This window comes from Tachyglossus aculeatus, chromosome 7 (assembly GCF_015852505.1).
Source record: "Tachyglossus aculeatus isolate mTacAcu1 chromosome 7, mTacAcu1.pri, whole genome shotgun sequence".
In the NCBI taxonomy this organism is placed as follows: Eukaryota; Metazoa; Chordata; class Mammalia; order Monotremata; family Tachyglossidae; genus Tachyglossus; species Tachyglossus aculeatus.
In genome coordinates, this window is record NC_052072.1 from 37,830,338 (window position 1) to 37,854,755 (window position 24,418).

Consider the following 24,418-nt stretch of genomic DNA (forward strand, 5'->3'; position numbering starts at 1 on the left):
GTGTATGGAAACCACTTATTTTAATGTCTGCCTCTCCCACTAGACTGTAAGCTCCTTGTGGGCAGGGAACATGTCTACCAACTGTCATTATTTTACTTGTACATATTTACTATTCTATTTATTTTGTTAATGATGTGCATCTAGCTTTATTTCTATTTATTCTGATGACATGGCACCTGTCCACATGTTTTGTTTTGTTGTCTGTCTCCCCCTTCTAGACTGTGAGCCCGTTGTTGGGTAGGGACCGTCTCTATATGTTGCCAACTTGTACTTCCCAAGCACTTGGTACAGTGCTCTGCACACAGTAAGCACCAGTAAATATGATTGAATGAATGAATATTGCACTCTCCCAAGCACTTACTACAGAGCTCTGCCTACAGTAAGCACTCCACAAATACGATTGATTACCAAATCATTTTAATTTTGAAGAACCCTTTTCTCTGCAAGCTTGTGGAGCCTATTAGCCGTGTCTAATTGTCAATCAGTGGAATCTGTTGAGCGCTTACTGTACTTGGAGCTTGGGAAAGTATAATGCAGCAGAGTTGATAGACACATTCCCTGCGCCATGTGTTATTTTCACAGCACTTAAAATGAAGTTTTGCACACAGGGTCTTAAATACTTTCACTACAACTAGCGAGCAGTTGCGTAGGGACCGTCTCTATATGTTGCCAACTTGTACTTCCCAAGCATTTAGTACAATGCTCTGCACACAGTAAGCACTCAATAAATACGATTGAATGAATGAATGCAGAAATTGGAAACATAAATTGGAGTGGTAATTTCAGATCCGTGGAAATGATTGAAATAGTCCTCATTTAATGAGATCTTTATCTCCATAACCCCATATATTGGAGTCTCTACTCAGTAAATGGGAGAATCAAGTTTAATATTTTTCATTTCTTCAACCCTTTGTAAGATCTCAGAGTGCTTTCATGTTTCATTTTCTCTGCTTAGTATCCTTGTAAGGTGGAGTTAGGCAGGCACCTAAAAATCTCACAAATGTGACTCTTTTAAACAAATTGTAAAATTTACGTGTATTTTCTTTTTCTAGGATTTCTCCAGTGATGATACCAAGCTAGAGTACAATGTAGATGCGGCCAATGGCATTGTTATGGAAGGATATCTGTTTAAACGAGCCAGCAATGCCTTTAAGACTTGGAACAGGTAAAATGTTTAAAACAACATACATACTTTCTCCCTTCCTAGGTTTCGCCTGTTTGTTTTAAAATATCTTACAGCACCATCAAACACATAACTGTGAGTCTTGACATTCTAGGTGGTATAAAAAGGCAAAACTGATAGCCTTGCCTATTGCTGTAATTATATTTTTAAAATGTCTTTCAGAAGCTGTCCTATTTTCGAAATTGAATTTGAGGAAACTTAATGTTATGTGATCTTTGTAGGATTGTGAAACCGTGGGAACATTCTTATGCTTTGTGTTGGAAGGCCGAAAACTGACAGCATTATGGTTATAATGAAACACAAATTGCGTGCTTGCTTACCTTTTAGTCAGACTGTGGACAGTTAATATGTCTACCAACTCTGTTGTATTGCTTATGAGAAGCAGCACAGCCTAGTGAATAGAGCACAGGCCTGGGAATCAGAAGGTCATGGGTTCTAATCCTGACTCTGCCACTTGTCTGCCGTGTGACCTTAGGCAAGTCACTTAACTTCGTTGGGCCTCAGTTCCCTACCCTGTAAAATGTGGATTAAGATTGTGAGCCCTATGTGGAACAGGGATTATGTCTAACCTGACTATCTTGTATCTACCCCAGCGCTTAGAACTGTGCCTGAAACAAAGTAAGCGCTTAACAAGTACCATCATTATTATTATTATTGTTATTAGTCCCCGAAATGCAGAACCTTTGATAGTCTAAAAAAATCCTTGAGATAAAATGCATTTGGGTGTCTCATGGTGTGACAATCATTGTCAAGGACTCTCTTTCTCAGGATCAACTTTACCTTCCACCTGTTTTCCCCATTTGCTTACCATTGCAGCTCTTGATCATGTTGTTTGAAATTCATATTCAGGAAAGGAAAAAAAAATCAAAATTGGAATTAGCAGATTATATCTAAAAGCTGAAATGTTTGTCATTGAAACGTCTATTGGTGACTCATTTAAGAAGTCTAATTAGAGAGATTTACCTCATTGGAAATATTCTTAAATAAATTGCCATACTTTTGGCATAGAATGCCTACAAGACAGTGCTCAGCAACAAAAACTCCTTTCTAAAAAAGTTATGAATTATAGCTGGCTCACTCAGCTTCCTTCCAGGAATTTCCAAATGTTTTACAATATTTTTGCTCTCACAGTCCGTTCTTACCAAGTGTACTACTGGCACATTAATCTGATTTTATTTCACGTGTGTGCTTATGTGTAGAATCAAATATCCACATGAGGTTTGGGAGGGTAAATTAAGAAACTGAATAGAGAAGTGATGAGGTCTGATATTTTTTATAACTACAGATATATAATGTAGTGAAATAAGCAGAGCTTTCCCTGGTAAATCAATTTATGTCTGAATTTCCTTTCTTATTATTAAGTCTTGACCATTATTAGTGCAAACAATAAGAGCTACTTTTGTCTTGGTCACTGATCTGGAAGCTTTTCAGAATGGAAGTACTGAAATGCATTTTTTGTAAATGAATTTTTTTCCCAGTGACATATGTCAGTCATACTTATTGAGCACATACTGTGTGCAGAGCATTGTACTCAGTGCTTGGGAGAGTACGATACAGCATGTTATAATGTAACACCATACCCCATGGTCTCCAGGGCTTTGTATTTGAAAACGAAGCCTAGGTATTATTAAACATTTTTAGAGAAGCAATCAATCAATCAATCAATCAGTTGTATTTATTGAGCGCTTATTGTGTGCAGAGCACTGTACTAAGCGCTTGTGAAGTACAAGTTGGCAGCATATAGAGATGGTCCCTACCCAACAGTGGGCTCACAGTCTAGAAGACATCAGGCATCAGATCTGCCCAGACATCAGAGGGTGGGAAGGAGTCACAAAAATTGGTGTGACGGAGAGGGGAACACAAGGAGAGTAGTGGACGATATTTGGATGAGGGTCTTTGGGTCATATTTCTTAAGCGCTTACTATGCATCAAGCACCACAGCGTGGCTTAGTGGAAAAAACATGGGTTTGAGAGTCAGAGGTCGTGGGTTCTACTCCCAGCTCCGCTACTTATCAACTATGTGACCTTGGGCAAGTCACTTCTTTGTGCCTCAGTTACCTCATCTGGCAAATGGGGATTAAGTCTGTGAGCCCCACCTGGTGATAACCTTGTATCTACCTCAGCGCTTAGAAAAGTGCTTGGCACATAGTAAGCACTTAACAAATACCGTCATTATTATTATTACATTTTCAAACCTTCAAATCATAAATTGTTCACTTTTTTTAGTTCATTCATTCATTTGTATTTGTTGAGCACTTACCGTGTGCAGAGCACTGTACTAAGCGCTTGGGAAGTACAAGTTGGCAGCGTATAGAGACGGTCCCTACCCAACAACGGGCTCACAGTCTAGAAGGGGGAGACAGACAACAAAACAAAACACGGAGACAGGTGTCAAAATCGTCAGAACAAATAGAATTAGAGCTATATGCACATCATTAACAGAACGGGATTCATTCAGTGTCGTAAGTTTAACTTCATGAAATTGAGTTGATATTGTCTGCTATTCTAAAAGAGACAGGGGATATAATCTGGTCATAGATCATCATCAGTGGTCTTTATTGAGCACTTAATCTGTGCAGAACACTTTACTAAGGATTTGGTTATACTTTGCTCTTCACACTAGTGAGGATAGTTTAAAGGAAGCTCATGTAGTATTTTCTTTCACTGTCAAATCACTTCTGTTTGAAAAACAATCTCTGATGCCAAAGAAAACTTTTCTCATTCAGAAATTGTTTCCTCACAACAAATCCACTTTTTAATAGGGGAATTTTTCAGACACCTTGGTGGAATTGCCATTAGAATACACTGCATTGTTCTGTCGGCAGAAGCAACATTTAGTTGGAGTGAGTTAAACAATTTTTCATATTTTGCTGGTGAAGATGTAAAAATCAAGGCCCAGTAACAATTTCATCCTCTCTTTGATGACCTTCCCAGCCGCAGAAGAAACTCAGGAAAAAGTTTTGTGGGGCAGGTTGAACTTCCGAGTGGAATGTTTAACCAATCTTTATAGTTTCAGAAAATAGTACTTCTAGGTTATTTGCTTACTAGGTTTTAGAGCATCACTAGGGAATATTTCACAATGGCAAAATAGAGTAGTTCCATAAGGACCACAGTGAAATCCCAGTCTTGTTGCAGAAGAACTCTAGTGCATCAAAATGAAACAAAATGTAAGAGCCTTTAGAAAAAAAATCAGAAATGGATTCACTCTGCTGTACGCATGGATCATTTTCATCTATTTTATAATCTCAATTTCTTCTATGGAATTGGGGGCCTTGATCAATGTAAATATTAATAATGTGATTGTTTTCTCAGTGCTGTGACTTGATGTTATGTCAGGTGTAGGTAAAAACTCTCATTTACAGTAAAATGGCACTGAATCGGTCTTAATACAAGAGTCTTTTCAAACACCTGATGTACGGATATTGGAATAAGTCACTTTCACATCATCAATTAATTTTGCTACATAAGCCATTTGTTAACTTTTGTGCTGTAATTCTAAAGAATGGTATTTTGTCTAGATATGTAATTTTCAAAAGAAAAAAGCTATGGCCCCCAATGTGGATTTCTTTTTTTAAAGAAGTGAGTGAATTTTAAAATGCTGTGATCATTTTGATCTTTGAAGTACTTGGGAGTTTTCAAAGCTTTAAGATCACCAAATCTGTTTCTTAGGGGGGAGGTTAGTTTCTTAAACTTTTTATTTGCCATTAAACTGGGAGCGACATAGACATTATAAATGAGTCCAGTCTAAACATGAGGAGATATTCCTTCATTGTTAAAGACAGTACCCTAATCTAGCTGATTTTGATCACTCATAGCAAATTCATATCTCACTTTATACGTGGGCACACAAGGATTTCTGTGTTTGCCATAATCGTGTTAGGCTCCTTTCTCATCAGTCAAAACCTCCAGTGATTTAGAATTCGGCTGCATAGTCAAGGATCAACTTTGCATTTGCCAAGATTAATGGTTATTTTCATTAAATTGTAGTTGATATGAAAGGTAGCTCTAGTCTGGTGGGGTTTTTGTTTGCCTTAATTGGCCAAAATGTCTCATTCGTGAATATATTTTAATGCTGTGTTCAGAGAATCATTTTCTTTCAGAAGTTGCTTTCGGGAAATCATTTTTCCTTGGCTCTACGGTATTGAAGAGTGCTACATTTTTGTTCCCGTTCTCTCCAGCTTGTATTTAAGTAGTCACATGTTCTCTTTTCCTTTAGGCCAGAGTATGTACGTCTGAGATGGTATTCCTGTTTCTTCGTTTTGGAATTCTCGGGGAGCCAGAGAGAGGCTGCTGTGCTTCAGAGCCTTCTATTGGCTCAGCCAGCTCAGCCAGAAATTTAAGATTTCCTTTTCTTCCTTTGCCCCTCTGTTTTCCTCACTTTTCCGAATAGGTATATTTTTAAATGTCTACTTGAATTTTCACAAGGTGCAAGAGCAGAATTAACTGCCATAAAGTACGAAAAGCCATGTGTGCACTCAGCAGCATTTTGTTCTTAGAGGCACACTTTCAAAATTCATTCATTGTCATATTTGTTAGTATGTTTGGTTTTGTTCTCTGTCTTCCCCTTTTAGACTGTGAGCCCACTGTTGGGTAGGGACTGTTTCTATATGTTGCCAATTTGTACTTCCCAAGCACTTAGCACAGTGCTCTGCACATAGTAAGCGCTCAATAAATACGATTGATGATGATGATTTGAATGCTTACTGTGTGCAGAGCACTGTACTAAGCGCTTGGAAAGCGCAATTCAGCAATAGAGACACTCCCTGCCGACAAAGAGCTTACAGTCTAGAAGGGGGGGGGAGTTGGACATCAAAAGAAGTAAACAGGCATCAGTAGCATCAATATAAATAAATGGAATTATAGATATATGTCCATCAAAATAAGTAGACGGGCATTAATATAAATACATAGAATTATAGATATGTACATATACATGCAAGTGCTGTGATGGTGTTGGGGGAGCTTGGGAAAAGGGAGGGCTTAGTCTGGAAGCTTCTCCATTCAGGGAAGGTCAATCTGAATCACAATCTGCAGACAAAGAGGGAGCAGGAGACGGCAACGGGCACGTAAGGAAAGAAAACATCATCATCATCATCGTCAATCGTATTTATTGAGCGCTTACTATGTGCAGAGCCCTGTACTAAGCGCTTGGGAAGTACAAATTGGCGACATATAGAGACAGTCCCTACCCAACAGTGGGCTCACAGTCTAAAAGGGGGAGACAGAGAACAAAACCAAACATACTAACAAAATAAAATAAATAGAATAGATATGTACAAATAAAATAAATAGAGTAATAAATATGGACAAACATATATACATATATACAGGTGCTGTGGGGAAGGGAAGGAGGTAAGATGGAGGGGATGGAGAGGGGGACGAGGGGTAGCGGAAGGAAGGGGCTCAGTCTGGGAAGTCCTCCTGGAGGAGGTGAGCTCTCAGCAGGGCCTTGAAGGGAGGAAGAGAGCTAGCTTGGCGGATGGGCAGAGGGAGGGCATTCCAGGCCCGGGGGATGACGTGGGCCGGGGGTCGATGGCGGGACAGGCGAGAGCGAGGTACGGTGAGGAGATTAGTGGTGGAGGAGCGGAGGGTGCGGGCTGGGCTGGAGAAGGAGAGAAGGGAGGTGAGGTAGGAGGGGGCAAGGGGATGGACAGCCTTGAAGCCCAGGGTGAGGAGTTTCTGCCTGATGCGCAGATTGATTGGTAGCCACTGGAGATTTTTGAGGAGGGGAGTGACAAAACACAAAGTGGACATAAAAAACAAAGGCCAAGATGAACAGCATAAGAGCGATAGGGCACTCTAGCCAAAGGAGCAGAGTTTCCGATTCCTCGAGGCTCAGAAACCATCAGTCACAGCCTTTCCAACATTCTCAAAGTTGAGCTGGCTTTCCGCTGCTGCAGCAGGAAAGTGCCGGTAGAGTGGAAACCCGGCAACTTCTGCCCTGTCCCACAGTCCTCATTAAAAGGGGAGTGGGTTGAGGCCTTGCACTGCTGCTGATCTCTTCTCTTCCCACATTCATGGATGTGAACAGACTAATCGCTCTGGTGGGAGAGTCCTGAGCATTAACCAGAAAATAATAATAATTTTAGTATTTGTTAAGCACTCACTATGTGTAAAGCCCTGTTCCAAGCGCTGGGGAGGATGCAAGGTGATGAAGTTGTCCCATGTGGGGCTCACAATCTTCATCCCTATTTTACAGATGAGGTAACTGAGGCGCAGAGAAGTTGTCACACAGCTGACAAGCGGCGGAGCCGGGATTTGAACCCATGACCTCTGACTCCAAAGCCTGTGCTCTTTCCACTGAGCCACGCTGCTTCTCTGATTCCGATTGGTGGTAGGAGTGATGGACTAGACTAGACTGTGAGCCCATGGTTGGGTAGGGACCGTCTGTATATGTTGCCATCTTGTACTTCCCAAGCGCTTACTACAGTGCTGTGAACACAGTAAGCGCTCAGTAAATACGATTGAATGAATGAATGATGGGGGTCGCCACTTAGAAACATGCAGTCAACGAGTGGGGTTTATTGAGTTCTTACCGAGTTCTTACAGTGCCCGGGCTGTCCTAAGTGCTTGGGTGAGTACAGAGAAGCAGCGTGGCTCAGTGGAAAGAGCCTGGGCTTTGGAGTCAGAGGTCATGGGTTCAAATCCCGGCTCCGCCAATTGTCAGCTGTGTGACTTCGGGCAAGTCACTTCACTTCTCTGGGCCTCAGTTACCTCATCTGTAAAATGAGGATTAAGATTGTGAGCCCCACGAGGGACAACCTGATCACCTCCCCAGCGCTTAGAACAGTGCTTTGCACATAGTAAGCGCTTAATAAATGTCATTACTATTATTATTATTACAACAGGACAATGAACACATTGCCTGCCCACAGCGACCTTAGAGTCTAGAAACGTCGAACTAGAAGGAGGGAGGAAGACACTGTAGTGTTTCTTCTTTAGAGGTAGAAGCAGCTGTTCCTCCTCCTCCACTTCTTCCCGCTGTTGCTGCTGCTTCCGGAGCAGGTGAAGCCTTTTCCTGGTCCAGACACCCAGTGTCCTGCATGAAAAACCTTTAAGGTGCAAGCAACCTCCCTGCGGGTTTGCGGCCTTGCCTCGTGCGCTTGTAGCCGTGCTGACCTGCACGGTCGAGGCGGCGGGAGCTCTGTTGCTCTGCTTTGGCTCACGATGGGAAGGCTTCTGGCGGGCCCGGCCCATCATCATCATCATCATCAATCGTATTTATTGAGCGCTTACTATGTGCAGAGCACTGTACTAAGCGCTTGGGAAGTACAAATTGGCAACATATAGAGGCAGTCCCTACCGGCAGTGGCAGAGAGCAGAAAGCTTTCTCTCTCCTTTTCTCTCATCTCTGCCATTTTGTCTCGTTCTCTTCCAGTCCCTTCTCTGGCTCCTTTTCTCTTACCCTGATTCCCCCTCTCTCTTTGTCCCCCTTTGGCTTCGCCCTCTGTCCTGCGTAAGGTGATCGGATTTCTTGGATTGGAACCAAAACTTTCATATTTTGTCCCTGGGTTATCTCAGTGAAAACTTGGAAGAGGCAGACCTGCAGCTAGATGGATGGACATCGTTAGCGTTATTATGGAGGAACCATTAACAGGGTTATGGCAGAAGATTGGATGTTCTGGAGGAAATATATCCTTAGAGTCATGATGTATCAGAAACGACGGCATTTGATTGATAACGTGTGTGTGTGTGTGTGTATATACAGATATGTACGTGTGTGTGTATGTATATACATACACACATACATACATATATCCTCGCCCTCGTCCCCCTCTCCATCCCCCCGTCTTACCTCCTTCCTTCCCCACAGCACCTGTATATATGGTTGTACATATTTATTACTCTATTTATTTATTTATTTATTTATTTATTTATTTATTTTACTTGTACATTTCTATCCTATTTATTTTATTTTGTTGGTATGTTTGGTTCTGTTCTCTGTCTCCCCCTTTTTGACTGTGGGCCCACTGTTGGGTAGGGACTGTCTCTATGTGTTGCCAGTTTGTACTTCCCAAGCGCTTAGTACAGTGCTCTGCACATAGTAAGCGCTCAATAAATACGATTGATTGATTGATTGATTGATATGTATGTATATACATACATATATATACACTCCCATATACTCCCAAGTGTATGTGTATGGGAGTACACATGGGAGTGAGTATGTGTATGGGAGTATATGGGAGTATATGTGTGTGTGTGTGTGTGTGTGTATGTGTATATATGTGTGTGTGTGTGTGTGTGTGTGTGTGTGTGTGTGTGTGTAATTGGGCCTCTTAAAGAAGACGCTACTGAGGGTGAAATCCTCCTATGGTTCATGTCTGACTGAAGAGGCCAGTATCTTAATGGCCACATCAAAGTTAACGTAATGGAAAATCGATGTTAATAGGAAATATATGACTAGTTGTTTATTTTCCACTCTTTACATGATTCTTAGTATTAAGTCAGTAAATATTAAATGATAACCCCCTGGATTGATTTTTGAGTAATATTTTTTAGTGGTATTTGTTAAGGGCTTACTATGTTCTAAGCGCTGGGGTAGATAGAGACCAGTCAGGTTGAACACAGTCCGCGTTCCGTGTGGGGCTCACAGTCTTAATCCCCATTTTGCAGATGAGGGAACTGAGGCACAGAGAAGTGAAGCCACTTGCCCAAGGTCACACAGCAGACAAGTGGCCGAGCTGGAATTAGAATCCGGGTTCTCTGGCTTTCAGGCTCGTGGTCTTTCCACTAGACCACAGTGCTTCTGATTTGGGAAAATGTAACTGGAAAAAAATGAACCGCACTGGAGATTTTGACTGGATATAAAATATATCCATATATTTGTGTTGTGGCAGCAAGATTTTTGGGCACAACACCTAGTATAAAACCAAAATGGCAGCACATGAAGGTTAGTGGAGGAGTCACAGAAATAGGCTGTGTTGGGGCAGAGTTTTTATTTAACAAGGAAGAAAGAAGTCATTTGCCTGATGGAATAAAACAGACTTTTAATAATCATCAGCTCACCCATTATTCCTCTAGAATATTTTACGCTTATGTAAGGGAGTGTGTGTTTGTTGATATTATTTACAATTTATTGTCTTTAGCCTTCAAAAACAGGCATTTTTAAATCTTGAGAGTTTGCAGTAGGCTTATTTTATAATTCTTGTAACACTTAGTAGCTTGTAATGGAAAGTTCAGTAGAGAGATGGGGCTTTTTTTGTATGTGTGATTGTAGCATACTTGCTAAGTTCATTTTTCCTTTACATTACCAAAACTGTGAAATTCAAAATTCTAATGCTAGAAATAATTTTCGAGTTTAAATCTCTCCAGTAATGAAGGAATCTTTCCAGAATTACTTACGTACTGCAACTATGTGTAATTTTGTGAAATAAAAGCAGAATTATTCAAGAGTTTATTAGGGATGTGCTTTAGTTTCACCTTAATTCTTGCTTTGTTTTTACATCACGCTAATCTTTGCTCATGTTGCTTATTTTGCATTTTCATTCCTTTTCCTCCTTTCCCTTCTGTTTTAATCCTGCCCCATTTTTTCACATGACAGGAAAAAGTCTGATCACATCAGGTACCAAATGATTTCCTTTGTTTCCCCTGCTTCCCCCACCTACCCAGTGTTCTCTTTGGCATGAGAAAAACTTATCATTAACTCTGCATTTCACTTGGATCACCTGCAATGGATATTATATCCTCTTTGTCTTCTAAAACTGAAAGAGGAGAGCATAGCTTTAATAAAGGATGATATATCTCTCAAAACGCCCCCCCCCCCCCCCCCCCCAATTCCCGTTTCCTTTTTAACTCAGGAAAGAGCATTTAGTATAGTAATTCCAGCTTTCAGGAGAAATAGTTGGGTGCATAGTGAAAACACTTATCACTCCTTTCCAAGGAAATTTTTCTGTTAGTGAAGCTTTGTCTTCTGTGTTGTTTTCAGCTGTTGCCAACATTAGTCGGTGGGGTAAAAACAGAATAATTTTGTTGGAAAAAATGTTTTTTAAGGGGCGTGTTTCCTCTTTGCTTTTCATTAACTTCCCTTCCTACATTTTTGAGCATGACATGCTTTTGGTTTTCCATATTTAAATGTTTTTTTTTTTTTTAAGTAAGCTTTGATATCTTTCCACACCTTCTGAGTCCGTGTTGACGCATGCCCTCACACCCACATAGGTGTTTGGAATAAAACTAAAATGAATTGGAGTGTTCAATTACCAAACCACTTAATTTTAGAACATCTTTAGCATTAAGTGTTAATGAGTTTATTAGGACAGATAAACCACGCACACATTGTTCTTCATAGATCACTGCTCTCCCCTGTAACGTTTTGTGGATTAAATTTGTAGTGTTTAAATGTGAAGTTGATGTAGATTACCATTGAATAACTGTGTTTTCAAGGAGCACAGTATTTTCCTTGCTTTAAGGAAGTCACCGTATGATCTTAAATAGCAGTGACTGAAAATACTGAGATGTTCACGTTGCAGAGTGGCAGTGAAGGTCTCATCCCTATGTTGGACAAGATTTGTTCAAATTATGCTGTGGATTGTTTAATCGTTATTGACTCTCATTCGTACAGAACGTGTAAAGAGACAAATGCCATGTTCTCTGTTTACATTTTAAAGGCATCATTGTTGATGTGTGTACATTATATCTCTATTTTTGTGAGGTAGGTGAAGGTTGTAGATTTCTGTTTAATACTTCCAGATTTCTAAAAGGATCTGTTTCAACACTTATAAAATAGCAACAGGTGAATAGCCCTCTAAAGGAGATTTCAGAAACATGAAAGGTTTATTGCTGAGGGTAAACCATACTTTAAATGACCTCTGTTTTAGACTTCATTGATATTAACATGAATTGCATTAATATTCCCCGGGGACTTCAGTAAAACTTAAATTCTACATTATATTAGAACTTTACGATTATTAAAAATCACTGCAGATGATTGAACACACTCTTTTATCCATTTGCAGATTTCCTCCATTGCATGTTGTCTCATGTGCCACAACTGTACCATTTCTTTTCAAGTAGGGATTGCTGTATAACATCTCTAATGATTTGGGTGTCCTAGAACAAAGAGTGAGCCCAGAAATTCTTCTTCCTTTCCCTCTTTCTAATGAACTCCTGAATCGCACTAGATGCTTACTTTAAGACATTGTATTTTAAAAGGTTGTAACTTCTTAAATCTTGAAACAGCTATGTAAAAGAATAAAGATCACATGCGGAGAGACCAATCTCTCTGATGATTTTCCTACTGATTTTGTGAGTGGAATTTTTTTAAGGTGAAAAATGTGCCTAAACATTATGTATTTTTAATGTATGTGTGTGTATTGATTACATTGAAAAGATAGAATCTCTATTTGCTAATGTATTAATTACTAATGTTTTGAAATATTAATTTTCTGGCTATCTAATGTTTGAGAAGAAAATGTTTTCCTTTTATTAGTGATGTGTATTTGTGCTTCTTTTGAATGGCATAAGCGTGTGGACTGAGAAAGGTCTTTAGAACCTTTTGCCTTGAATTTTGGCAAATTAAAATTAGCTCATTAGAATTAACATGCCAAGCTAATCTATTTTTATCTGGAGCTTGAAAATATTTTGATGGATGCTTTATATAATAATGAGCAAAATGTGATTGCATCATTTATGTTGGTGAAACCACTCTGATTATGCCATTTGAAATATGCTTGTTTAAGAAAAAACTTGGGTGAAAAATAATCTGGCTTTCGATTTCAGTTTTAAAATGATCGGTTTCCTATTGTGCTTAGTAAAACAAATATGAACTGTGTGATTTTGTTGAACTCAGTTCAGCAGTTCGGTCAGCAGAAAGTTGCATGTTTTTTTTTAGCCCTGCTTGAGTGAGTGCATGTGATGAATTCACAAACATTCTCGTAGAAATGCTCATATTCATCAATAGTTTTACAGCTAATAATTATCTAGTTCTTTTGGTTGGGTCACATTTTCTGGTCATCTCAATTTTTCAATTGCCAAAGACAAATTAAAGGAAAACATTTGTTGAAATACAAGCTCATGTCACAGAGAAACCACACTAAGATCATTTAGCATCTTCAGTCACGATTTCAATTTATTTTTCAGAAATGCTCATTTTAATCTCGTCTTGCACCCTCTTCCTTTCTTACAATAGAAAATCTCTCCCATTTCACATGGTGAAAATTATCATTCAAGAGATAATTTTTTGGTATGTTTACATATAGTGCTGTTTCAACACGAATGAATTCCTGCTGCATTACATAATTAGCGATACAATAAATAAATATCACTCCTAAAATTTTAAAATGTCTTCTATTTATTTAGACGCTGGTTTTCAATACAGAATAATCAGCTGGTGTACCAGAAAAAATTTAAGGTAAGATCTTCCACTGAACTGTGTCACTTTGGAACCAAATTTATAATCAGCCACCCACATACCTGTTTCCCTAGTCACGTTTTTGAATCCACAGATAATCCTACCTGAAATTGCCAATGTATTTAGTTCATAGAAATGTTGTGAGAACAAAGAGAGTCAATTTTTCTTTGAAAGAATGAGGTCACAAATGGGTGATCCTCGGTGAAAGCATTCGTGATCCATTTAGTTACTTGGTCTAGAGTTTATTCCAAATCCTTTTGATTGGAGAAATTCTTTTCCTGGGGCAATAGGGGGTTCTGGGGAATGATTTTAGGGAGAGGAAGTTATCTTGTGACTCTCTATCGAAGCTATGTGTGATTTAGTTTATCTTTTTTTTTTATGGTATTTGTTAAGCACTTACTATGTGCCAGGTACTGTACTGAGCACTCAGGTAGTCAGGTTTGACAACAGTCCATGTCGCACGTGGGGATCGCAGTCAAAATCTCCATTTTACAGGTGAGGTAACTGGGGCACAGAGACGTGAAGTGACTGGCCCAATGTCACGCAGAAGACAATTGGGAGATCTGGGATTTGAATCCAGATCCTTTTGACTCCAGACCTATGCTTCTTACGTCAGTGCTTAGAACAGTGCTTGGCACATAGTAAGCGCTTAACAAATACCAACACTATTATTATTAGGCCACGCTGCTTCCATTCTATTTCAATTTAGAAGTCTTAGTCGGAAAAATGCACTTTCAGTGAAAAATGTAGCGTGGAGAAATAGATTGTACTCAGGTTCAAATTTGTTTGAAAGTAATTTTAACTGCGGTGAAATGAGATTTGTTTCGTACACTCTAGGACAACCCCACGGTAGTTGTTGAAGACCTGCGGCTTTGCACAGTCAAGCACTGTGAAGATATAGAAAGGCGCTTCTGCTTTGAAGTCGTTTCCCCGACCAAGTGAGTGACTATTTAAAAACTAATAGCAATTTGAGGACAAAATAGGGCTGTGTGTGAATTGTAGGTTACTTACATATTTTCTTGAGAGTTGATAATGGGCAGTCCCTTTCCATCCCAGAAGTTTCTGGGCTAGAGAGGTTGTTACATAGCCTCTCTGGGGAGTAGAATAAAGGGGTGTTCCGTTTACATTAATACTAAAAGTACTTTACTCCTCCACTGGGGAATAGCTCTCTCTTTCTCCCTCACCATCCATCCCTTCTGTCCCCGTCTCCATTTCTTGCATTTCCTCTTCCTGATAAATAGTTGATAAACCTGAACTGTGGAAGCCATTTTGTTTTGCTCCTGAGAAGATGGATTTGGTTGTGTTGTCTTTCCTTTATAGAAGCTGCATGCTCCAGGCAGACTCTGAAAAACTGCGCCAGGCATGGATTAAGGCCGTTCAAACCAGTATAGCTACCGCTTATAGAGAAAAGGGGGATGAATCTGAGGCAAGTATACGCCAAGAAGGCAAAACGATGCGCTAAGGAATTTTTGAAACCTCTTTTAGATGAGAAATGTGTGACATGCCAGTGGTACATTGTGATGGGTGAGAGGGTATTTATCAGTAACTTTTTTTGTGTGGAGTCAGAGGACACTGGTACCTTCTTATGAGTAAACTAAGCAGCATGGCCTAGTGAATAGAGCACGGGCCTAGGAGTTAGAAGGACCTGGGTTCTGATCTTGGCTCCTCCATTTGTCTCTCCATGACCTTGGGCAAGTCACTCTACTTCTCTGTGCCTCAGTTCCCTCATCTGTAAAATGGGGATTAAGACTGGGAGCCCTCTGTGGGACAGGAACTATGTCCAACTTGCTTATCTTGTATTTACCCGGTGCTTAGAACATTGCCTGGCACATAGTAAGTGTTTAACAAAGGGCTCTGCTCGCAGTAAGCGCTCAAAAATGACTGAGTGAATGAAGTAATGAATAAATACTAATTACTATTATTAATAGATTTCTAATATATATGTATCCATATATATACACACATATATATACATATATACATATATGTATACATATATATACACACACACAGGTATATATATATATACCTGTATATATGTTTGTACATATTTATTTCTCTATTTATTTATTTATTTTACTTGTACATATCTATTCTATTTTTATTTTGTTAGTGTGTTTGGTTTTGTTCTCTGTCTCCCCCTTTTAGACTGTGAGCCCAGTGTTGGGTAGGGACTGTCTCTATACGTTGCCAATTTGTACTTCCCAAGCGCTTAGTACAGTGCTCTGCACACAGTAAGCGCTCAATAAATACGATTGATGATGATGATAATTTGTGGTTATAACAAACATCAGTTGAGTCCATGCTCCAAGTTGCTATTCATCACCATCATTATTAGACCAGGGGAGTAAACTTTATAGCTGAAGAACGCTATGTCAAGTGACTGGGGGTTCAGTGTCTGCCCCACTTCTTTCCCTGCCTCCTGCCCTCTCTGCCCTGGCAGCGGGTGAAGAGTGGTTCATTTATTCATTTATTCAGTCGTATTTATTGAGCGCTTACTGTGTGCAGAGCACTGTACTAAGCACTTGGGAAGTACAAGTCGGCAACATAGAGATGGTCCCTACCCAACAATGGGCTCACAGTCTAGAAGGGGCAGACAGACAACAAAACAAAACATGTAGACAGGTGTCAAAATCGTCAGAACAAATAGAATTATTTGTTCTGAGAAGCAGCGTGGCTCAGTGGAGAGAGCCCGGGCTTTGGAGTCAGAGGTCACGGGTTCAAATCCCGGCTCCGCCAATTGTTAGCTGTGTGACTTTGGGCAAGTCACTTAACTTCCGTATGCCTCAGTTCCCTCATCTGTAAAATGGGGATGAAGAGTGTGAGCCCCACGTGGGGCAACCTGATCACCTCGTATCCCCCCAGCACTTAGAACAGTGCTTTGCACCTAGTAAGCGCTTAGCAAATGCCATCATTATTATTAATTATAGCTTTGGATGAAGTTGGTTGTCCTGACGCCTCAATCAGTTGTATCGATTGGGTGCTTACAGTGTGCAGAGACTGTACTAAGCACTCGGGGGTGTTCGTAACGAGCTTACAGTAAAGAGGGGGCGACAGGCATTAATGTGAATAAATAATTGATAATATAGAATTTACAGATCTGACCTCGATCCTCCATGCAGCCTGACTGGCGGGGATGCTCACACTGCAGCCGTCCTAGTTCGCCAGCCCTCCCGGCCACCGGTTGTGGCCAGCAGTACTGAGCCGGGGTGGGGGCTTCAGGACATGGAGCCCTTGGGGTCCCCGCCCTGAGCCCCCAATAAAGTGCTCTGATGAGCCGGACTGGATGAGTCCAGTGAGCTGCAGTTTGCCCACCACTACTGTATACTCTCCTATCTCTTGTCAGTCAGTCAGTCGTATTTACTGAGAGTTCACCGTGTGCAGAGCACTGTAATAAATCCTTGGGAGAGGGGACAGGGTCCCTGCCCACAATGAGCTACCATCTAGAGCTTGCAGTGGAAGGTGGGGAAAACCTTGTAAATTCATGCGGAAGTGGATGCTTTAAGTCAGGAGCTGAGAGAAAGAGGCTGGTAGGTCCGGGATTGTAGTTTGAGGGCAGAACTAGACCTCAGGATAAAAAATGGGTGTTTAACCAATACTTCATAATGATGGTGAGGGTGGCATATTGATTTAATAAAGTTCTAGTTTTCAGACACATGGCCCCAAGGATCTGTGCTGCTGAAGCTCCAGTGCGTGCAGTTTAAATCACCTTGCCCCCCTCCTACCTCATACTCTTCTATTCTAACCCAGCCTGCACACTTGGTTCCTCTAATGCTAACCTTCGCACGGTACCTCAGTCTCACCTATCTCACCGCCAACCCCTCGCCCACGTCCTCCCTCTGGCCTAGAACACCCTTCCTCCTCATATCAGACAGACAATGACTCTCCCCCACTTCAAAGCCTTATTGAAGGCACATCTCCTCCGAGAGGCCTTCCCTGACTAAACCCTTTTCTTTTCTCTCACTTCCTTCTGTGTCGCCCTGACTTGCTCCCTTCATTCATCCTCTCCCTCAGTCCCACAGCATGTATATACACATGCACACATATATATCTGTAATTTATTTATTTATTTAGGTATGTATATTAATGTCTGTCTCCCCTTTTAGACTGTAAGCTCGGTGTGGGGAATGTCTGTTTCTTGTTATATTGTACTCTCCCAAGCACTTAGTACAGTGCTTTGCACACAGTAAGTGCTCAAATAATAGGATTGAATGACTGACTGACCGAATGACTGAATACAAAGAGCCTCCCAGAGGTTCTGTGCTTTTAGACTGTGAGCCCACTGTTGGGTAGGGACTGTCTCTATATGTTGCCAATTTGTACTTCCCAAGTGCTTAGTACAGTGCTGTGCACATAGTAAGCACTCAATAAATACGATTGATGATGATGGGAGAATTGCTGGGAGATTCCTCATAAGAGCAGAGAGTAAGCAATTCCTATTTGAATAATTTAGGGAGTTGGGCAGTTTTTTAAATGGGATTTGTTAAATGCTTACCATGGGTCAGGCCTTGTATTAAGAGGTGGGATAGATACAAGATAATCAGGATGGACACAGTCCATTCCCCACATGGGGCTCAGTCTTAATCCCCAGTTTACAGATGAGGTAACTGAGGCAAAGAGAAGTGAACTGACTTGCCCACAGTCATACAAGGCAAGTGGCAGACTCAGGATTAGAACCCAAGTCCTTTGATTCCCAGGCCCATGCTCTTTCCACTAGGCCATGCTGCTTTTCATTTTGGTGGTGGGTTTTGTGGTGGTTTTTTACTGGGAACTGTTTTCCTGGATGCTGATCAGTCAGCCATCCATACAATCGATTTTCATTGTCGTGTCATCATTTAAATAGCATTTATTTAGGAACTACTTTTGGTAAAGTATTCTACTCTCGACTTCATGTTTAATAGGAGTTAAAAGAAAAGTTCCTGTGTACCAAGTATGTTATATTAAAAAACGCAGTGGTATTTATTGAGCACTTACTGAACGCAAAACACTGTACAAAGTGCTCAGGAGAGCTCAGTGCAGTAGAGTCAGTAGACATGATCCCTGCCCTCAAGGAGCTTACAGTCTAAAGGGGGAGACAGACATCACTATAAATTACAGATAGGAGAAAGGGGAGACTACAAGAACAAGCTGAACAAGCACATATACTATATTCATATTGTCATGCGTGTGCATGCTTATAAGTTGGCTGGGTGCTTTCCTGTTGTTAAATTTTACTTTTTTCTTTCAATTTTTACTCATCTTCTGTGTCTGTCCTCCACCTCACCCCACCTTTAAATTTTGAGCCCCTTGTAGACTCGGAAGGGTATCCGATTCTGTCCGTGAATTCCGTCCAACAGTCAGTGATAGTGTTCTGCCACTGAAAGAGTGTAACCAATGCCATTAGTGGTTATTATAAGTGTTTATTAAATACGCCTGAGTGATGATTACTGTGTTCATCCGGCCATTCTTAGATTGGAACTAGTTCTCAAGTAACACAATTTCTACTATAATCGCCCCGTGTAGAACTGCAACTAGGTGTTTTTTATTGCTCAATCAGTTTCTTTATCTACAAGGTAGAGGTGATGATGATCCCTTTCATTCATTCATTCATTCATTCAGTCGTATTTATTGAACACTTATTCTGTGCAGAGTACTGTACTAAGTGCTTGGGAGAGTATAATACAGCACTAACCAGACACATTCCCTGCCTGCAACAAGCTTACAATCCCAGTTTTTCAGGCTGATAATCTCCCACTATAATTTACTCTAAGCCCTTGGAGCCCCTTAGCAGGATGGAACAGTAGTAAATATAAGGTGATGGTTTTTAAGTTGGCGCAATCTCTTTCTCATAAGCTTCGTTGCAGAGGTTTTTAGTTACACAGTTTGTTTCGTTCAGGTCCAGTTCATCTGCAGGGCGGCTTATTTCCTTCAGCGCAGAAGCATCCGTTAGGGCGAAGCTGAAGTAACTTTCCCCCCCTTCTTGATTTTCCTCCAGAAGCTGGATAAAAAATCATCCCCTTCTACGGGAAGCCTCGAGTCCGGCAGCGAGTCGAAAGAGAAGCTGTTGAAAGGAGAGAGTGCTCTGCAGAGGGTTCAGTCGATCGCCGGCAACGGCTTTTGCTGCGACTGTGGCCTGGCGGACCCCCGGTGGGCCAGCATCAACCTCGGCATCACCTTGTGTATCGAGTGCTCGGGCATACACCGGTGGGTCATCGCTGGACGTCGCGGGGGGGCCTCGTTAGCTCCGTTTTGGGGGACCAGAAATGAAAGAAAAGCTTCATTTGTCACCATCTACAGTGCCCCTTGCCAGCGCTGATTCTCTTCTGACACCCTAGTCCTGGCTCCCTCCGAATAATAATAATTGTGGTATTTGTTAAGCGCTTACTACGTGCCAGGCACTCTACTAAGCACTGGGGTAGGTACAGGTTAATCGGGCTGCACACCGTCCCCATCCCACCTGGTGCTCTCAGTCTCAACCCCCATTTTAAAGTTGAGGAAACTGAGGCCCAGAGAAGTGATGTGACTTGCCCAAGGTCACACAGCAACCAGGTGGCGGAGCTGGGATTAGGACCCAGGTCCCCCTGACTCCAAGGCCCGTGGTCCACTCGCTCGGCCACGCCGCTTCTGCATTCACTCAGGTTTTTCTTTCCCATCAGACATCTAATTGGCTTGGGGCCTCAGTTCTCCTTTTGATGAAACGAAGGAAACGTGTGTGTTTACACAGCTCGTTGCAAAATTAGAAGTGGAAATACAGGAAGAAGGGAAAATTGCCTTCCGGGGACTCGGCCTACTTATTTGCATTGGTGTTCAGGGCCGAGTCGAGCTGTATGTGCTCTGAGAGGGTAATTGTGGTGGGGGGAAGTAATATTCTGGTCTCAATAATGTGAAATCGGAAGATCAGTAGAACCAGTGGAAGTATTTTGGGGTAATAACATGCTTCTTTTCTATTTAGGAGTCTAGGGGTCCACTTTTCCAAAGTGCGGTCTCTAACGCTAGACACCTGGGAACCAGAACTTCTAAAGGTATAGTAGTTTTGGGGGAAAACAAGAAATGCTTAATAATTTAAAAATGAAAAAACACGACAGGGGGAATTAAATGTGTGGGTTTTTAATACTTAGAATCTTAGCCGAACCTCGGATGATACTAGAAAAAAGTTGTGGTAAACGTCAACCGTGTCTGAAACTCTCTGGTGAATATGACATGGTGATGATGTCTGTCAGAATTGTAACTTTTGTGCGGTTGTTCATCATATCATGTATAGAATTCCTGATGACAAATTCCTTTTTATTCTGCTCTCGATGTGTTAATTACAATTTTGACTACCCAAGTTATTCTTCACTTTGAAATCCAGTGGGACTGTTTTGTTTTATGAGATAGGAAATTAATGAGCATGTGATGGCGTATGTTTATTGTTAGGTCTCTTGCATTAATCAATCAATCAGTCAATTGTGTGCAGGGCACTGGACTAAACACTTGGGATAGTACAATACTTGAGTTGGTAGACACAATCTCTGCCCTTAAGGGGTTTATAATCTAATTGGAGGTACAGACATTAAAATAAAAACAGATGGGGAAGCAACAAAATATAAGAATATGTATGTCAGTGCAGTGGCGGGGTAATGAGTAACAAAATTCTTAGGGAGATTGGACCCAAGAGCATAGGTGATGCAGAATGGAGGGCAGATAGGGTGGGGAAAATTAATGAGAGGTTATTCAGGAAAGACTTCCTGGAAGAAATGTGGGTAAAAGTTAAAATAGCTAAAAGTTTGTGCACAATTTGTATTTGAGAATCTGACAATTTGTTTTGCTGTATCGATCAATGGGGAAAAGCCAGGCATGGGGGGAAAAATTCAAAAAACCCTTTGGTTAGCTCTGTGAACACATAATTCAAAGAAGGAAATTTTCTTTTCTGACCCGAAGTCATAAGTTCTCTGAGTCATTTTTACCCAAGCAGGTTGTGGTAGTGAGTAAAAAGACTCATGATCTTTAGATGAAGGTAGACTTGACACAAATCAAACGTGCCTTAAAAGAGAAATCAGGGTGCAGTATCACTCCAGTTTGGATTTGGACTTTACAAAAAATAAACCATTTAAGCATTAAGCATTTAAAACCATCTGATGTCGGATGGTTCCTCTTTCCTCTTGTGTGGGTAACTTTCAGATACTGGTGAAGTCCATGAGGGAGCAGGGTAGCTCTGAATTGATCAAGCAAAGAACCAACTTTTTTGAGGAGAGAATCTTTTAGGGAAGGATCTCCAAAAGCCGAAAATCTCCACGGCTGGTCTTGTGCTCACAATACAAAATGGGAATCCGTATTAAAGCTTGCACTGGTTTTTTTTTTTTTGAACTTTTAGGCTTTGAACTTTTTTTGTTGTATATTGAGGAATTGTAGAATTACACGGTCTTATTGGGCAGAATTGTTCGTTGCTGTTACCTGGATGACTAAAAACTGTTTCTTTAGGACTGTGAAATGTATTTCTCATCCTTTTATTTTTTACCATACAGCTTATGTGTGAATTGGGCAATGATGTTATAAATAGAGTTTACGAAGCTAAAGTGGAGAAAATGGGAATAAAAAAGCCACAGCCTGGACAAAGGTACTGATTTATTTAGCTTTTATTCTGAAATGTTGGAACAAAGTTGTGGTGTCTTCTTTTAACTGAAAGGCACTTGGTGAAATTTTCATCCTCCAACTTAATAACTGAGTCAGTGTGTAGGTGATATTGTAGGTGAACTCCAGATGGAAGGAAAATCAGAGTTCTCAAGTTTCTATATATGTCATATTTCTTTGCTGACATTTGCGTAATGTCAGTAACACTGAGGTGGTGTATTTCTGGTACCTTTATTACAAGCACTGAGTGGTTGATTTATACTGTTTGATTGCATTTTTCTCTTTTCTCTGAGTCTCTTTCCACCACTTTCCAACTTCATTTGAGGTAACAACTTGAAACAGTGAGATGGAAGTATTTAGAGACAATCGTTGCTACTCCACAGTGTTTTTATGTGCATATGTGTGTGTGTGTGTGTGTATCTCACTTGTTACCTTATTTTTCAGTAGTTATGGTTTTTAAATGTAGTTTAATGTGAAGATTAGACAGCTTTCCTTAATATACCTTTGAGTTGCATATCCTTCCCAAGCGCTTAGTACAGTGCTCTGCACAAAGTAAGCGCTCAATAAATACGATTGAATGAATGATTGAATGATGAATAGAATAATGCATCTAGGGCCTTATGTGTCCCTTTTGCCGATGATATATAAAAATAAATTATAATTCAAATGTCTCGGGAAGTTGGTAATGTGCTAGACCAGGATTCAGTCAATTATGGCTTTCGGGCCACAACTGGTTGTTTTTTGAAATAATTTGGCACTTGAGCCAGGGTTGGAAGACCAAAGTATTTAAACTCAGAATTCCTCTGCAGACTACATGGGGCCACTGGGTTCTGTTTGGCCCAGAGAGGGGGTGACCTGCTACAAAAAAAGGGTTTACTTTAAGGAAGAAATAGTCTGCATTTTTATTATCCTATACTGCCATTAACAATTTACAATCTGCAAGTAGCCATTAACAATTTACAATCTGCAAGTAGCCATTAGTAGGTTCTATCTTTCATATTCCACCCCACCAAGCAGTTGCAGTGAGAAGATTAAGGTAGCCCAGATTCACTAATAAAAGGTTTGTCATTCAGGAACCCTACTTGTTTATTCATTCACTCATATTGAGTGCTTACTACGTACAATGTACTATACTAATTGCTCAGGAGAGTACAGTAAAACAATAAACAGACGCATTCCCTACCCACAGCGAACTTACAGTCTAGAGGGGGAGCCAGACATTAATATAAATTAATATATTAAATATATATTTATATAATATGTAACTATAAATACAGTTTATATTTATAGGTGCACTTTGAAAACAGATGTAGAGGAAATGTTTCAAGACAGGTGTTAGGATAAGGGAAGCGATTCTCCAATCTGTGATGATCCAATGTGTTGACATTTCTTTCCCTTTCTGACCAAGCACTGTGTCAGTTTGCTGTGAATCTTTGAAAAAAAAAAATGTGGTTACATAACAGAGCAAAACAAAAGGATTCTGAGTGGTAATCTTTGAAAATCTGGAAGTGATAACAGAACCGTATTTGAATTATGAAATTAATCACAAAGTATCACACCTGCTTTTGTGTTGCCAGGCAGGAGAAAGAGGCATACATCAGAGCAAAATACGTGGAGAGGAAGTTTGTAGACAAAACTTCTACTTCACTGCCTCCAGAGCAAGGGAAAAAAGGTGTTTCCCGAAGTCATGAGGAAAAAAGGCACAGTATCTCTAAAACAATACCAGGTGATCAAGTCAGAACGCCTGCCAAGAGCTCAGGTATTAACTTGTCTTTCATCGGTTTTGTCCATGTGCTTATACTTTGGGATAGCCAGATGCAGGTAACCAAAACTGTCTTTGTGTAACCATTCAGAGAAAAACTAGATTTATCTGTGTGTTTCTCTGAAAAATTGCACTTCCTTCTTTTTAATGTAACCCTAATTGGATAGTCGGGAGACTGAGGGGATATGTCTGCCCAAATATAGCGGTGCCAGGTGTCTGTGAACATAAAAGAGGGAGAGGGGAAACTGATTCTTGAATCATCTAAATTTTACAAACTCATTCTCTTACTAACCTCCTGATTTCCTCATTTCTTTCTTCCGAAACTCCCCCCAATAATAATTTTCCTGCCCTCTTCCCTTCTTCCCGCCTGCTCTGTGCTTTGCTAACTTGCATGTTCCCAGCGGTTGCTGTAAATAGTGACGAGGCCAGGCGAGAATCTCTGTTCTGTCCCGATGAGCTAGACTCACTCTTCTCCTACTTTGATACCTCTTCAAAACTGCGTAGTAGTAAGTACTACCGTTGTGGAGCCTTCAGA

The 24,418-nt window shown here is 40.7% G+C and overlaps 1 protein-coding gene across 6 annotated transcripts in view; it reads left to right on the forward strand.

Annotated features, from left to right (window-relative positions):
* Positions 1–24,418, forward strand: part of ACAP2 (ArfGAP with coiled-coil, ankyrin repeat and PH domains 2) — a 154,756-nt gene that overhangs the window by 107,711 nt on the left and 22,627 nt on the right. For 3 of the 6 annotated variants that reach the window (XM_038749263.1, XM_038749265.1, XM_038749264.1), the window contains 9 exons: positions 1,053–1,165; positions 13,481–13,532; positions 14,370–14,470; positions 14,853–14,958; positions 19,507–19,715; positions 20,464–20,533; positions 22,016–22,107; positions 23,699–23,880; positions 24,285–24,389. In XM_038749263.1, coding sequence (XP_038605191.1) covers positions 1,053–1,165; positions 13,481–13,532; positions 14,370–14,470; positions 14,853–14,958; positions 19,507–19,715; positions 20,464–20,533; positions 22,016–22,107; positions 23,699–23,880; positions 24,285–24,389 — 1,030 coding nt within the window. The remainder of the gene's footprint in view (positions 1–1,052; positions 1,166–13,480; positions 13,533–14,369; positions 14,471–14,852; positions 14,959–19,506; positions 19,716–20,463; positions 20,534–22,015; positions 22,108–23,698; positions 23,881–24,284; positions 24,390–24,418) is intronic. The other 3 variants (XM_038749266.1, XM_038749268.1, XM_038749267.1) reach the window with 1 other exon arrangement.